At 40.8% G+C, this 17,295-nt stretch overlaps 1 protein-coding gene across 1 annotated transcript; it reads left to right on the top strand.

The window, feature by feature from the left end:
• The first annotated feature begins 10,096 nt into the window (after window positions 1-10,096).
• ocm4.4 (oncomodulin 4 gene 4) lies at window positions 10,097-15,082 on the top strand. The gene is given in 5 exon segments (NM_001015897.2): window positions 10,097-10,120; window positions 11,209-11,276; window positions 12,641-12,773; window positions 13,865-13,974; window positions 14,657-15,082. Coding segments are annotated over 4 exon segments (330 nt in total). The 5' UTR covers window positions 10,097-10,120; window positions 11,209-11,215; the 3' UTR covers window positions 14,683-15,082.
• The last annotated feature ends 2,213 nt before the right edge of the window (window positions 15,083-17,295 follow it).

Raw genomic sequence — 17,295 nt, 5'->3', positions numbered from 1 at the left:
GGCTGCCGGAAGGTTGAGTGGCATACCGATTGACGCTAACAAAGTGTCGTTAGGACCAGCGGCTGCGGCCTAACTACACTAAACAACAGTGAGTACCAACCGCGGCTGCGGACTACTCCATTCAGTGACCGCTTGCTATATAGCATAAGCGGATAAATATTTGCGGGACTTTAATTTACCAATTCCTCAGAGTCAGCGCATATTAGAGTAAAATGGCTGACGCCAGTACTACCCCCCGCCAGCTTACCCCGGAAGCCCCGGAGAGTAATCCTGAGCCACAGCCCCCACACCGCTATGCGTGGTTGGGCACATTTGGGGAGAGGTATGAGGAAGATGGGTCGAAGTGGATAGAGGCTTTCTGTGGCTGCTGCTACACTGAAATTTCCCAGGCCTGGAGAGACCTGGAGCCTAGATGCCCATTCTGCAAGACTAGATGCTGGGCTGAGCCACTAATCTGTCCACAGGGAGTGGCTGGGGAGCAGACAGGCAGCGCAACATCAAGCCAGTCTAGGCCCGCCACCCCCATGCCAGAAAAGGCAGAGCAGGAGCCTATCCAACAGGGCCCTGCGGAATCATCAAGAGACTTACTGTTGTCTCCCTCAAAATCCTCCAGCAGTGAGGACCTGTGTGCAGCTGTTGTAGCCATGACCATCCAACCGGTAGTGGCAGGAAAGACTTCTGATGTGCCGTCTACTGATGATGAGAATGTAGAGCTGCTGTTAAAAATGGCAAGAGGCAGAGGAAGGATCAAATCAGAGAGCCACGGAGAGAAAAGCTCCACTTCATCCACAGGGAGTGGGATGCTGCTGAAATCCGTTGCCAGGCGCAGGTACCCAAAACCTAACTGGGGCCTGATGGACATGGGCCCTCTACCAAAATGCACGCTGCCTGAAGGGGAGCATCGATTCGAACCGGTGGTATCTGTCTCTTTCTGTTTCCCGCCAGAGTGGCCTAGTACTCCACCGCCACCACACGCGGTGAACAAGGACACTTTTTGCTGGGTGGCACCGGGGAGAGCTGACCCAGAGCGGTACCGTGCTGTATCCAGAGTTCAAAGGCTCATTAACACCCGAGTGTTTGAGAAATGGGGATTCTATATGCCCTATGCCCCTGAGTGGGTATTTGACGAAATTGCCAAACATGTGGATGAGTGGATCTATGGTGAACTTATCCGCAGGGAAAAGATCGGCTTGGGAGGAATCTTTAAGAAAGACCGGGAGAAGCGCCACAGAGATGTCGACTACCTGTACGATATTGCCCAAGAGTGGTGGTTCGGGAGGACCATCCTCAAGCACGGGGTAAAATCCTGTGGTAAGCACCAGGAGGAGCGAAATTTTTCCCTCAGTTCAGACCTCCCCAGTGGAGGCCGGATCGATAAGCCTCACCCGGCCTATTATGTTTCGTATGAGGTGACCAAAGCCAAGTACGAGAGAAACATGCACTGAAAACCCCATGCCGGTTCAGGTAATTCCCTATCACCAGATGGGATTTTCCCCCGGGTCGGAGGTGGGTAATGTTAATTCCCTAAAAGTTAAGGGCAAAATACCCACCGTTTTCATTGGGCGCACTCCTAAGGACTGCCGGTACTGCTGCATATAGGGTGTGACCCCATCTTCAGTTTATCCACAGTGGTGGATTTGTTATTTTAAGTTTGGAACTCTCCACATTCCTTCAGGAGAGACTGTAAAGTTTGTTAATAGTTGGGTGAACAAACAAAGACTGCTGCGCCCCATCCCACTACAACTTCTACTTCATTGCCTGATCCACACCACGTAGTGCATGTCGAGACATCCATGAACACTGGGTTTGGGTGGAAGGCCTGGACTTAATAAAGTTGATGGGTGGGGATGTATTACAGTTTAAATTGTGCCCACTAACAATTTCTTTACAGCCAAGCATGTGCCTGGGGACCCCTGAGTGAAGGCAGGATCGTCCTCATGTGTAAGTGTATCTGCTATATCCCTGTTGCAGGTTACAGGTGGTATATCAAGGATACCTAAGTGTGTACCTGAGCACCACTGTTTAGGGGCAGGAAGGTGACTCAAGATTTCTAAGTATTGTGCCTGTTATACCTCTGTTGCAGAGCCAGAAGGTATCTCAAGGATCTATATAAGTAAGTGCCTGAGTGATCCATAGTGACACTCATGTATTGTAAATGGTTTACAGAAACGTAACTAGTAATGAAACAGTTAAAATTTTCTGTGCCTTAAAATTTTCATTTTTCAGCTATCCACTGTACCAGTTACTCCTCAGGAGAGGGTATCAGAAACGGATGTATGGATACTGTATTTTTGCACTAAATCAATGCACTACTGTTATTGCTTGAAATGTGTAATTAATATTATTTGCCATTGCCGGGTCGGAATGGATTTTTCCCCCGGGTGAATGTAGGGACCCATAGGGTTAAGCTCCCTATGGTGTTATCCCTTATCTTTATCTAATCTGTATTGTTATAGGGCAGAGCCCTCTGATATCAGGTTACTGTTATTAGGCTGCCCTCTATAGGTTTAGCCAGGTTGACCACTCCCCTTGGCAGACTATATAGTGTCTTGCACAAGGAAGTGTCTTCCTCTTTTGGCTGCATGCTGTGTTCTGGACAGATCCCAACTGAGCCTGGACCAGAACATAGGCCCAGAAGCCATTTGTACCCTAGGGGACCACCTACCCTAGTGATAAGTCGGGGACAGGGCCCCGTGAACGAGGTAAAGCCAGCACAGACAGTTTTATTATAGCACCCTCTAGGAGTGGTGAGAGTAGTCAGATTATTTAGCAAGGGCAGTTAATAGCCCCACCAGGAGTTGTAAAAGGGTTTAGTCCACCCCGGCTCTGTAGTCGTTCTTTAGGGACCGGTTTTATTAGACGCCAGGTACCAGTGTTAGGAGCTCTCCCCTGGACCACAGTCGGCCGGAACACTCCCTTCTGAAAGGTCTATATCTCAGGTGTCAACTAATCCTCTGTGCATCCTCCAAGTGGGTTATTCTGTGCCTAAAGTGTCACATCTGCTGTACTATCTGTGACATCATATACTGCTGTGTCTGTGAGTATAACCCTGCTGCACTATTAAGCTGTGCCTTTGTCCAAATAAATTGTACTATAGTTCATGAGCAAGAACCTTTCTGGCGTCCATTATTCCATCTGCACTACACACGCTCTACCTAGTTGTAGTTCAACTACACCCTCAGCTCCATCAATACCTCCCATATAGCGGAGGCCCACTCCTGTGCATTAAGGTTGAATGTAACCCATGCTCTATACCTATCCCTAGCCTGGGTTTTGCCAAATCATAGCCAAACAAGTGTTACACTAGCTAGCAATGGAAATGAGTTCACTTTAGAAGTCAAAGGTAGCGAGGGCTAGTTAGCGAGGGCAGCCTGTTGTCCCAACAAGGAGTACTTATAGAAGGGTACAGCCCCTGAGGCGAAGTCTACGCCAGAGAGGGAATTGAGCAATTAGGGCGTAGGAGGGCCTACAGGTGAAGCTTGGGCACTGTAAATATGGTCAACGCAGAGGAAGGGGTCCCTAGTGAGCAGGGAGCCCCTGAAACAGTTAGTGGCACTCTGCCTGTGCATCCATATGGAACAGGGGTCCTGAAAGCTTTGGTGAGAAATGCTGGTTGTGTATGTGAGAAACATATAGAGTGAGAGAATCTGCAGATGTATTGTGCATTATATTACTGTCCTTCTTTGTCAGCAACCAGAGCCAGTCTTAAAAGGGACCTGTCACCCTAAGAAATAATTCCAAATTATTTTCTATTGTGTTTGTTAAGCAAAATAAAGTTCACTTACACTCTATAAGTAATACAAACCTCGTTTCCTTCAGTCCTGGAATTACACAATCACAGCAAATAGACAAGTGCCATTTTGTGGACACTGTTATTAAGGCAAGCTTTGTATCACCCCAAAATCTTGTGTATGTGCCAGAATGGGGGACCAGATGCCCAGGCCCGTGCACTGGCTACACAATTAGATGGTTAGGAGGGAGGGGGAAAGTGAGAGCTGAATTGAAAGTTAAAGTTCTTGTCTGCCCTGCCTCTATCCTAAGGCATAGAGGCGGGGCAGGCAATATATGATTGACAGCTGGGACTTCTAAATGCCATTATAATGGGTTTGGATGTGTTAATATAAAAATTAATTTGGGTTTCTTGTTTAATTTGAAAATGACTTTTATTATACAGCTTTTTCGGGGTGACAGGTCCACTTTAAGTCTGCCTCCCTCCAACTATAACTATATAACTATAATACAAAGACATGTACTGGGTCTTAGCATCTAGCAAAATTAAGAAAAAATATGTTTTTTATATACAGTATAAGAGCAGTATGGATAAATATGTCATCTAAGTAACAAATGATCACGTTAGAAAATGCACAGATGATGTAATTTGACATAAATAACAAATATCCGATATTGCTGCAAAGGCTCATGTCTAGGGTAATTGGGTTTTCCACTGGCTCATGTCTAGGGATCCATGTATTAATCCCTTGATTTCTAAATAATTGCCCACTTTCTCAGGGGCATTTTAAGATGGTTCACCCATTCAAGTCACCTCTCTCTGTATATAAGCAGATACTCCACAGGGAACTTGCTCATGGCTAAGCAGCAAGAGGTGCAGAAGGGAAGGGGCCACTCACTGAAGGACAGACCCAACAAGCTATTCCCTATTTCCCTGGTGCTTCAGTTTTACCCTGTGTAGCTATGGTGTTCTGCATACATCAGAAGTCCAGCAACTCTTAAAGCTATGAGGCCCAGACTATTCTAATTTCACTTGTAAGCAATCGGTGGCATAGATAGATGTTATATGGCCCCTCTGCAAGATGAGTAAAGGATGTTCTAAAAGGTAATCTTTTATAAATAAAAGATCGTTCATTTAAACTGTGCATTTGTCAGGGCCCAAACTGTCCCCCTAAACATTTTGGCCTGGCATCAGTCACAGGGTCTGTTTCCCAATTGTAAGATCATATCATAGACCAGGTGTAAAAAGTGTTGGTGAGCCACACTAGCATAAAAAAAAGTTTCTGGGGTGCAAATAAGGCATGTGATGGAGGTTCTGTGTGGCATAAAACTGTGTCTCTGTTCTTCCAAAACTTGCCTCTAAGCCAGAAATATAAAAATGAGCCTTTTAGGACACTGGGAGCAACACTCAAAGAGGTGATAAGCAAGACGTTGTTCACAAGCCACTGGTTGGGGATCACTGTCACAGACTATAAAGCACCAGGCTGGGGGGTTCTATGCATATATCAGAGGGTGATATCATGTAAAGATATGTTACATATGGGGTTATTTATGTATGCCTGTGAATGCGGCAGGGTGATTATGTGAATGGAATGAGGGTCAATTTAATCTCTGTGAATATTCACATGTAAGTCTAGAGACCTGTTTTGCTTTATCCGTGTGCCTACACAGTGAAAAACAAACCAAGTGCCGCATCAGATTATCCTGTAATGCCTTAACATGAAGTTATATGGCGGTAGGTCTATGCTATATTCTCCTTTCCTGTGTCGGGTAATTAGAGAGGCATGTCAGTAAAAGAGCCACTTAACTGTGACTTCCGCAGACAGGCAGAAACATTCCTCCTATGCAGCATTCCCTATTTATGTAATGCCTATTTTAGACGAGTCAGTTACTCCTTACACTCATGTATGGGCTGGTTCATCATGGGAGCAGGCTCTATCACACTATGGAACCTGCACTGCTGCAAATACTCAATTTCCTTTTGTAGGTAAACGTCTTAATGGACATGTAAACCCTAAATTTTACTACTATGTATAAACGTTGGGCACATCTACCTCACCAATATGGCATCATTTGTAATGCATATATTCTCTCCATACACCAGAACCTTCACATTTTTGTAAAACAAACAGCTGCTTTCACCTGGCAGCCATTTTCCTTCATACACATCATCAGTATGAAAAATAGGAGCAGACAGCTAGAGCAGAGTTTCTATGGGAACATCAATGCCATCTCTTCATTGGTAGCTAGACTGGAAAGGGTGTGTTTAGTAATCTGAGCTGGGAAGATTCACTGGCTTAGTTTGGAACTGAGCATGCCCAGTAGCCAACAGCCAAAGTAAATTCCTAAGAGAGGGGGCCGAGTGGTTTAGAGGAGGAGAAGGGGGTGCTTCAGCCTCACTATTACCCTTTTAATAACCAGAGCGGCAGGTGTTTAAATATTTCAAAGAGGCTGTTCATAGATTCATATTTAGGGGGTTTACATGTCCTTTAAATAATGTCCAATTGGAGGCTTGCAGACAGGGCAGGCACTGGAGAGGAACAATCAAGAGTCCTGTTAGGTGTCCAGTTCAATACATGGATCATACCGCCATGAAAGAGGAGGGGATTTATTCTACAGTAGCGGAGTTTGGAGATAATACATAATCAGTGGAACCTGAAAGGTATTCTTACAGCTGTCTTTGGGGCTGCATTTGCAGTACATTGGTGTCCCCATAGACTCTAAAATGAAGGTCCCAAAATAATCCTTGTTGTAACTATGGTATACTTTTGTGTAAAAGCAGACTTAGTGATTCAAGTTAAGTTCTTCCATCATGACCACTGTTATTCTCTGCCCACTCTTAAGAAATGAATGACTGTGGCTTACATGATGATTATTCATTACATAATGAGCCAGAGCACAGCATTATGCTTGTTGCACAGGGCACTGGGTTTGCATAGTATAAACACAAGTAACAGAATGGAACTGGTCAAGTCCTGACCTCAACTCAGGCTTTTTGTAGAATATTTGTAAACCTATATTCACTGCATGTAAGTTGTAATTCCAGAAGGTCAATCTTTTTCATCCCAATATGTGACAATATTGGAATAATCAAACACAGAGCCAAATAGTATTTGCTCCACCCCCACTCACTCGCTTCCACCTGACCACACTACACCCAACAGACGTTCTCTAGCTCCCCTTCCCCCATGCTAATTCCTCAGTCTCTCTGAATTGTGTTCCCCCTAATTGTGCCCCATCCCACTTGCATCATAGTAAGGCATCTCTGTTACATACCCGTAGCTCCTGCCCTGACCGAAAAGCCCAGTTACCTCAAAAGATGCAGACTTTATCTAGATAACTGTCAAAGATTGAGAAATTACAATTTTGCTTGCTTTGGCTGTTCAGGCAACTTGCTTCTGGCATCAAGTTTATATTTATAGAAACTCTTAACACAGACTTGTCATGTATGACACCCAATCCCCCTAGGAAACCTTGGAACTTGGAACCTGGTCTCAATGAGCTGTTTGGCCTCTTGCACTTTTTGACATATGGGCATACTCAACCAGTACAGCCTGCCAGTAGGAATTAGGCTCATGGAACATGGCATGTTTTGGGTGCTGTGGTCTAATAGCATTCAAAATGTATTTTTCTGGAATCATTTTAGAATGCCAGCATCTGCCATAAACAGCACATTTCCCATGCAAACAAAAGGGAAGTGTCAGTTATTTCCCATTTGTTACATAGTTACATAGTTACATAGGGTTGAAAAAAGACCAGTGTCCATCAAGTTCAACCCATCCAAGTAAACCCAGCACACCTAACCCACACCTACCAATCTATACACTCACATACATAAACTATAAATACAACCACTGTAGATATTAGTATCACAATAGCCTTGGATATTCTGATTGTTCAAGAACTCATCTAGGCCCCTCTTAAAGGCATTAACAGAATCTGCCATTACCACATCTCTAGGAAGGGCATTCCCCAACCTCACTGCCCTCACCGTGAAAAACCACCTACGCTGCTTCAAGTGAAAGCTCCGTTCCTCTAATTTAAAGGGGGGCATTTGGTGCGTTGATTGTTTTTATGGGAAAAAAGAACATCCCCCATCTGCCTATAATCCCCTCTAATGTACTTGTACAGAGTAATCATGTCCCCTCGCAAGCGCCTCTTTTCCAAAACAACCCCAACCTCGACAGTCTCACCTCATAGCTTAAATCTTCCATCCCCTTTACCAGTTTAGTTGCACGTCTCTGCACTCTCTCCAGCTCATTAATATCCCTCTTAAGGACTGTTAACAGTTTGTTTGGTAACAAGGAAAGTGCTGTTTTATACCACATCTTGTTGCATGCATTATGCATATATCACAAGCAAAGTGTTTAGCGGTGGCATATTCAGAAGATTAAAGAGTATATAGAGTTGATGCACACAATGGACATTAGTACAGCTCCACCAAGCAAGTCTGAAGGATAAAACAAGCCTACACAAGGGATGAAGCAAAAGAGAGTTAGTTGAGCAGGCTGGTAAACATTACATTCCCGGAAAACCGGAGGAAGCCCAAAGGAAGGGCAGAGCAACAGAGAGCAGTAACCAGCATAGGGAGGCATCCAAGGTAGCAGCACAGATAAGGAATGTGGATTTAGCATGATATACAGATGAACAGGCATAAATCTCCAGCAGGATGAATGTGCTATGCTGAAAAAGGAATATGCAGTGAATGCTATGTAGTATGGCAGTGACCCCCAACCAGTGGCTCAGGAGCAACATGTTGCTCACCTCCCCCTTTGGTGCTGCTCCCAGTGGCCTCAAAGTAGGTGCCCATTTTTAAATTTCTAGCTTGGGGCAAGTTTTGAAATCACAGAGACAGTTTTACTCCAAGCAGAGCCTCGTGTAGGCTAACAGTCCACTTTGGACTAACAAATAGCCAATCCCAGCCCCAAATAATTTTTTCCATGCTTGTGTGGCTCACTTTTTACATCTAAGTGTGGCTCACAAGCAAATAAGGTTGGGGATCCCTGTAGTAGGGCATGACCTGAACTGGGCAATATTGTCTAGTCTGGTTGACCTAATAGGCCAAGTTAAGAATCTGGTAATCCAGGTGAGTATAACCAGGTAATGGCCGTAGTGTTTGCAGGATGGACTGACGTGATTAGGGTTTCTACATATCTTCCTTTGTGTACCCATCTATGCTAATCTTGCTCATTCCTCTACTTCAAACCTCATTCTTGTACTTATCTCCTTTCTATGACCCAGTATGACCCAGTATGACCCAGTAATCTTTCTTTTTCACTTTTAAGCTTTTTATGTCTCCCCATCAAACTCCATCTGCCATTCATCTCTCTTCCTTCATTTAGTCACTAACTTTCCCCCATAAGCTCTAGGAAGGTGGCAAAAAGCTATTCAAAGATGCACAGAAATTCATCTTACATTAGTGTGTAATGATAATTGAGAAAAGAAATGCATGTGAAGGAATAGTAAGAAAATGTATGATACTAAATATGTCTTTCTCTATATAACTGTGAATTTATAAAGCCTCTGCACTTTATCTTAAAGGAAAACTACACCCCAAACAATGTAGGTCTCTATAAAAATATATTGCATAAAACAGTTTATATGTAAACCTCTGCTTCATCTAAATATACCATTTTACAAAAATATACTTTTTTTTGTAGTATGTGCTATTGGGTAATCCTAACCAGAAAATAGCCATTTCAAATACCAAGGGCTGCCCCTTGTGATCATATGATTCACGTGCACACAAACAAGCCAAGGCACATATCCATACTAGGTCACATCAGCCAATTAATGGACAAAGTTCTCTATTTTATTCCCACACTACTTCCTGTTATACAGTTAGAGCTGCATTATTTCCTGTCAGCTGATCTCTGACAATCACAAAATGGTGGCTCAATTAAAAATCTGGTGCAATTATAAATACAAGTTCCATGTGATTCATAGAGCCACTCACAGGGGAGCAGAAAGGGAGCCTTAACATGTAACAGCAATAAAGATGGCAAGAGAAGAACTGACTTTGTGGAGATTTCAAATAAAACTGCATTTTTTTGTCAGTTTACATTTAATTGCCAGAATCAAGACACAATTTGCCTTGAACTAAATAAGGATTTTGCACAGCCCTCAAATAATACATGGTATTAGGTTCATTAGGCTATGGTATTGGAATGCTCATGAAACCATTTGCATTCCTATAGGTTATAAATACCTCGGCTACTAGCTTGCAAGTTTTTTAGCTAACCAGCTAAGAAATTGATCTGGTCAAAGCCTCTGGCTTTCTGTATATGGATAGGGGAAGAGTCTACAAGATATATAAGCAGCATCCTACCGCATAGACCTGTGCAAGCCTCATTGAGAAGATCTGTAAAGTCCCGTGAAAGAGGAATTAAGGGTGAGTTGCAATCACTGTTTTGGATTATTCATCCATTTTAACATGGAACTGGGAAAAGCAACATTTAGATACAAGATCATGTGAATGGAACAAGAACAGATCCCTGTGTGAATGAGGACTATAATATGCACAAAGAACAAAAATGACTGGAACAAATATGTCTGCAAATCTTCAGCACCAGGCCTACAGCTGCAAGCAAGGACATGGCATATTAACAACCACAGTGGCCTCTAATGTTTTACAAAGCTGGCTTAACATTAATTCTATATCATTTTGGTCTAATGTCATTCATATTGCATGTTTCTAACCCCCATATGTAATAAAATGCAAAAAGCTTGCACAGGAGCAGTAACCCATAGCAACCAATAACATATTTGCTTTTACAGGTGACCAGCAAATGCTGCTTGCTATGGGTTACTGTTCCAGGGCAAATTTAGTGCTTTTTATTACATTCCCCAATGTCTAGCTAAATTTGGCAGAATGTAATAATCTGGATTTTTTTTTTTACAGTGCATTACCATGATTTTGTCCTGATACATTTTACTATTGGTTACCACAGGCAAATATTTTTTACTTAAATAAGCATCACTTCAATCATGAAATAGTCATGAAATACAGAAGTGGCTGTAGTAATTTAAATGTTATATTTTCATTGGTTCTACGCCAGCAATTGGGCACATACAGCTTTAAGAAATGATAGCCTTCTTCTTAAGGGTGAAGACACTCTGAGCTACTAGTAGCAGCTACTAAACCCCAGAAAATATCCTGCCATAGACAATACTAATAATTGCCTCTGCTAAAGCACACGTAGAGACAGTCATCAGTAAATGATCAGCATTGTCTGTTTTAGTAGCCACGACAAGTAGCTGCTACTAGTAGCTCTGTGTGTCTTCACCTTAATACAGAGAAGTGAGACTGCATAACTTAAGAAAAAACATTTGTTCAGTTTTTAGCAGATATGCTAAATATATTTTAATTACATGGTTCAAGTTTTGTAAACATCCTGTTTGTTTTAAATTTCCAATTTATGTTGCTTTTTAACCTTTTATTTAAAAAAAAACATAATATTCTGCTGTATCTCTCCCCAGACACAAAATGGCCTTAGGTGCTCTCCTGAGTCAAGCTGACATCTCTGCTGCTCTGCAGGCTTGCCAAGGTATCTTACTGTTACATTTTCCTCTCCTCCTTTCATTCTTCATTCCTCACTTCATTTCTTAATGGATGATAAATACTTCCTACTTATAATTAGATGAGGTATATTGTTGGTTTCTTTTTTAACCCAAAGCACACTTAATTTGGAATAGACAACCTTACAATTAAAAGGGTAGTTACCATTTCAATTAACTTTTAGAACTTCGCCACTGGTCTTTATTTTTTATTATTTGTGTTTTTTTTTAAATATTTAGCTTTGTGTTCAACAGCTCTCTGGTTTGGAATTTCAGCAGCTACCCTGTTGCTAGGTTCCAGTTTCCCCTAACAACATGGCAGGGGTTTGAATAAAAGACAAGGCATACGAATAGGAGATGCCTGAATAGAACGACAAGTAATAAAATTGTGGCCATTGCTCTGCATAGTTTGGTTGCTGGGGTCAGTGAAAGCTGAAGAGAATCAGAAGAGGAAAACAAATAACTTTAAAAACTATAAAAAACAAAAAATGAAGACCAGTTACAAAATTGCTAAGAATGCGCAATTCTATAACATACTAAAACTTACCTTTACTTACCCCTTTAAATAAACTGTGATCATTATTGTCGTAGTATCCTGGTATAACCCTAGGCAACCCCTTATGCAATTAAAGGCACTAAGTTTGCGCAGTAGCAGTAACCCATAGCAACCAATAAGATGCTTGCTTTTGTTGTAAGATGCTTGTTTTTTGCAAGTGACCAGTAAATTCCACCTTCTGATTGGTTGTTATAGGTTACTTTACCCAGGCAAACTTAGTATCTTTTATTACTTAACCCCCATAACCAAACTTTTCAATATGTATTCATTACTCAATATAATTTCAGAGATTTTTCAAGGGCAACTAATCTCTCTGTGGGGCATTAGCCTGAAGCAGCTGGCTTCTGCTAATTCTCTTTATATACATATATTATAAAGTTAATAAAATTATCCTTTTTTAAATTAAGCAAAAAGCAGTTTTTGGCCGGAGAGCCCCTTTATATTAGAGTGCGTGCTGGCCTGGGGTGTTACATTTTCATACAGGTTATTGCGGCTGCAAAGCAGCATCTAATATCCAGGATCTTCAACCTAGTGCCTATCGAGTATAAATGTTCTGACTTCAGCTCCCTGGGGATGGTAAAAGCTAAGGTTTAGGGACAGGTGTTGCGTACAATAGAGCAGGACTGTAAGGTTCTGGCCACTCATCCAGGCTAAAGAATAGACTAGGCTGGCGATTTGTATTAACGTGACAATGGTCAGGGTGTTTCTTAATTGTTTAGGTAAATGCTTAATAAGTTTAAATATGTGTTATTCTCCCAGCATTGTATAATATGTATTTATCTGACTTTTGTTATCCAGCCCCTGACTCCTTCAACTACAAATCCTTCTTTGCCCAGTCTGGCCTGAGCAGCAAGTCCGTCGATGATGTGAGAAACGCCTTTGCCATCCTTGACCAGGACAAGAGCGGCTTCATTGAGGAAGATGAATTGAAGTAAGTGGGGGCAAATGTTTGGGGCATAGAGTTATATACCCGTCTCTTGTTTAGCAAGCAAATGATCGTATTCACTCCTCAATAAAATTTGTATGAAATTCATTTAATTTAAAAATATTGAAAGTAAACAGACCCCCTCCCTTCATCATTAGACCCTCCAACCATCTAAAAAGATCATCTGGCATATAAAAGGCTGATTCTTATGTGGTCCCACAGATAAAAGGACAGAAAGTGGTTTCTATCCCACACCATCAGCACCTAAGGGAAAAGGCACACTCAATTTTCTGTCTAGTGTTACTCTGGCAGACCCGTATGTATAGACATTTGTATATAAGTGACCCATGGAAACCATGAGATGTTTGTTTGTTTTTTTTACTACCTGAAGCTAACTGAAGCAATTTAAATTACTGAGTGGTTGCTTTGGGTTACTGCCCCAGTGTAAATTTGCCCAGTTTTTATAAACGAGCCCCACTGATATATTAATCATATCAATATGAAAATCCAAAGGAATGTGTCAGTATTAAAGCTGCAAAAGCCAAAAATCTGAATAGCCAAAAGTTCCCCAAAGCCACCATAGTCCATTGATACCAAAGAACAGAGGAAGCTGCATTGTTTCCCTTGAGTCACGCTGGGCTGGGGGTGGCATGATCTTTCCACAGTCTAATTACAAATGAAAACAATACTATGGCCTACTATGGACTGAGTCACCTCCAGCTCAGTGTGACTGGCACAACTGCAGAGGCTACTTTTATTGTGTTGCTCAGGTACTTACTGCTGGGCTAGGGGTGGCTTTGGGCCACTTTGGGCTAACAAGGTTTGTGTGCCAAAACTCTATAGTAATACTGACACATTCCTATGTATTGTCAAAGGAACATGTCAATAACCCTTTAAAGAATATTTCTAAATTGACCCTGGAAATTGTTGCCTTTTCATGTGCAAACTACCCTTTTACCCTACTTTGAGTTCTATTTAAGTTCTATTTACAGACTGGATAAGCAGTACAATGATCAAATAAGTATTAGATGTAGACAAACTTTACCTTTCAGCAGTTTCTTGCTAACACAGTTCTCTTGTTGATGATCTTCCCATAGACTGTTCCTCCAGAACTTCAGCGCAGGTGCCAGGGCTTTGACTGATGCTGAGACCAAGGCCTTCCTGAATGCTGGTGACTCTGATGGTGATGGCAAAATTGGAGTTGATGGTAAGTAAAAACACACTTTCCTATGATGGGATACAGTGGAGGTTTGTGTTATCTAAAAGAAATACATACATACTTAGCACAAAGTGAGGTTACATCTATCAAATGTATCTTAATTAAAATAAGCCATGCGTCAGTGTTTGAGCCATTACTAATCTGTAATTCTCTATTTGACAAAAGAGGCCTCTTTGCAGTCCAGAATTTAAAAGCAAACACTTACATTAAAATACCTGATGCTGCAGGGTTAATAACGAAAAGCTATGAGGCATACTGCTGGCTGCACTGGTTTCAATTATGGCTGACCCTGGCAGCCAAAAACTATTGCTCTGTAAGGCTACAATTTTATTGTTATTTTTATTACCTAACTCCCTATTCAGGCCCTCTCCTTTAAATATTCCAGTCTTTCATTTAAACCACTGCCTAGTTGCTAGGGTAAATAATAATAATATCCCAAACAACCACATAGCTGCTGAACAGAAAGCTAAGTAGCTGAAAAACCACTAAAATGATGACCAAATTGTCTTAGAATATCACCTACGATCATAGGGCTCTTCTTTATTTTTTATTATAAAGCTTTGATGGGTTAACTGCATAAAGTGTATTTGTAGCAGGTAGCATTGTCATGTTCTTTTTGATGGAAATAAATTGCAAATTATTAAATAAACTTTTTTTTTTTTCACTTTAGAATTCCAGGCTTTGGTAAAGGCTTAAACATTCTAACACGTGAGTCTGTGAACTTTACTAAACATTAACCATCCACAATTTTGACTTTTTCTAATTAAACTGAAATAAACGGAAATCTGGTTTTGTGGAACACCACCATCTCTTCGCTGTGTTTCTATCCGGGGGACAAGTTTTGGAAACATCACCTGCTTGCGGAATCCAAGGATTTTATTCTGCAAAGAAGACATTTTCGTTACCATCAACCAACAATGGATCCTATGACCAGCAATGCGCCTAAGATTCATCTAATAAAGATAACTTCTTATTTTTGTATATTGGTAGAGCATTGATCTCAGCTGTCATGACTTTTGTAAATCCACAAACAGAATTCTTTCTTTCAATGTCTTAATGGATTGAAGCAGCAGAATAAAGAAAAACTTGTGTGCTATCAATAAATCTGTTTTGGAATCAGTTTGTCGCATGGTTCTTCTGTTGAATAATTATAAAAAAGAAGTTTCATCCCTTGTGGCCTTTCAGCTTCCGCTGAACTGCATCTTTCAGTATCCTCAGTGGATGAAGGAAGATGTGGTTTAACGCTGACTGACCTTGAGACTGTCTAAGTTTAAATACGCAGAGCTAAAGTCTCTCTTTCTATACACTTGTTTTCCTCTGCATTTCCCACTTCTTTCCCATAACCTCACACACTACCTATAATTTTGCATTATTTTTTACCATTAGGCTTTGCTTCATCTGTCCCCATCCAACAGTTCCTCACTTTCTCAGTTTTACATGTAACCTCTCAGCTGACTATTAACTCTCACTTACATCCAACTTGCCCTTATCTAATATTACCAGATTCTCATGGTATCATGCTCATTCCCCTTCCCTTCATAAGCTTCCCTTTAATTTGTGTCCCCACCTCTGTCTACTGCTCTCTCCTTTATTTTGCTACTTTTCCTCCTCAACAACTCTCCCAAACCATAACAAATCCAAGGTTACATTTCCTTATTTACCTCCTAAATGCCCTACAATATTTCTTCTGCCTTAGTTTCTTTATCTCATTATACTTTTTAACTTTTTAGTGCAATCAGTAATAGGGTGATTATGCACCCTTAAATTTACTTCTAGTATGTTGCAGAGAGTGTTATTCTAAGACAATTGCTAGTGTCCAAATTACCAAAGAATCCAGGCAGCGTTTTGACCAAGAGACTGAAATATACAAAGAAGGGGGCCTGTATAGAAAGATAATAACAAATAACAATAAAAACTGTAGCCTCTCAAAGCAATGCATTTTTTGGCTGCTGAAATCAGTGACCCCCATTTGAAAGCTAGAAAAAATCAGCAGAGTAAAGCAAATCATTCAGAAACTATTAACAATAATACACGAAGACCAACTGAAAAGTTGCTATTCTATTCCATATGTACCCATTTTATAACATTCTAAAGGTTAACTACCCCTTTAAATTGTTTCTGGCACAACTTGCCTGCATCAGGCATAAAGCTACATGGTTCAGAATAATGATGCATTTATATTTGTTATTGTTTGTTTAAAATGTATATTTTTCCATATATAATTCCATTAGCAAGATACATCTTTATCATTCCTAAATCACCTTCAGGTTATATCTGGATCTAACAACATACAGGGTGCAGTACTTTTTACACTCTAAGCAGTGTTTGCCCTTGTTCAGCCCAGCATTAGGTGCAAGTATGGCAATAATATCAGCTAAATCTAAACGTCTTGACTTAACCTTGTTGCACTTTGCTGCCTACAGAACTGGAAAACACAAGTTCAGTCTGGTCTGTATATTGTATAAAGAAATTAATAACAGCCCTAAGGCCTGATTCGCAATACAGACTTAGGTGCAACTAAAATCTAAGTCAGTACATTTATTTTTATGTTTTACTATGCAAACTAGCTCCCAGCTTTACAGGAGAGGAGTTGGTCTTGGTCAGACTTGCCAATCAATCTCTAAAGAACAAGTTATATACACTACATAGTATTAAATATTCACTACCCAATATGCAATATCCACAGCCAATAGTGAGTAAATCTGTCTAGTTTTCCTTAGCTGAAAAAGTTTGCGAAACTGTGAAAAAATTCGGGAAAATGCAAAAAATTCACGAAACGCGAAAAATTCTGTGCATCAAAAAAATTGTCTAGTGTCAAAAAAATTACACATGTCATTTGTTTTTGCCGCGCTGTGAATTTTTTCCATGCCAAATTCTCATTCACTCATCACTAACAGCAGAGGCGCCTGCCAGTAGTAAAGTGATTGTGGGAGTAGCCTCACACACTAAAAGCAAAGGCATATTCAATGACTTGTTGCCCATTAGCAGTTCTGTGGCAGACAATGCCCAGAATTGCTTTCCTTTAATTTCAATGGTACAATTAGTCAACAAGTTATTCAGTGAAATAAACAACCATTTATTTATAAATTAACCATTTATTTTACAAGCATATATTATATCAGAAAAACTTGAATTATACACCTGTGTATAATTCAAGTTTTTCTGATATAATATATGCTTGTTATTTTTTGTTTAAATTTTGAGCCAATAAATGGTTGTTTATTTCACTGAATAACTTGTTGACTAATTGTGTACTGATTCAGGACCTATCAGTGGGATATAACTTAGGTTCTCTTTCTTAATCTATTT

This window comes from Xenopus tropicalis, chromosome 9, assembly GCF_000004195.4.
Source record: "Xenopus tropicalis strain Nigerian chromosome 9, UCB_Xtro_10.0, whole genome shotgun sequence".
NCBI classification, from domain to species: domain Eukaryota; kingdom Metazoa; phylum Chordata; class Amphibia; order Anura; family Pipidae; genus Xenopus; species Xenopus tropicalis.
This window is presented reverse-complemented; position numbering and strand designations above follow the sequence as displayed.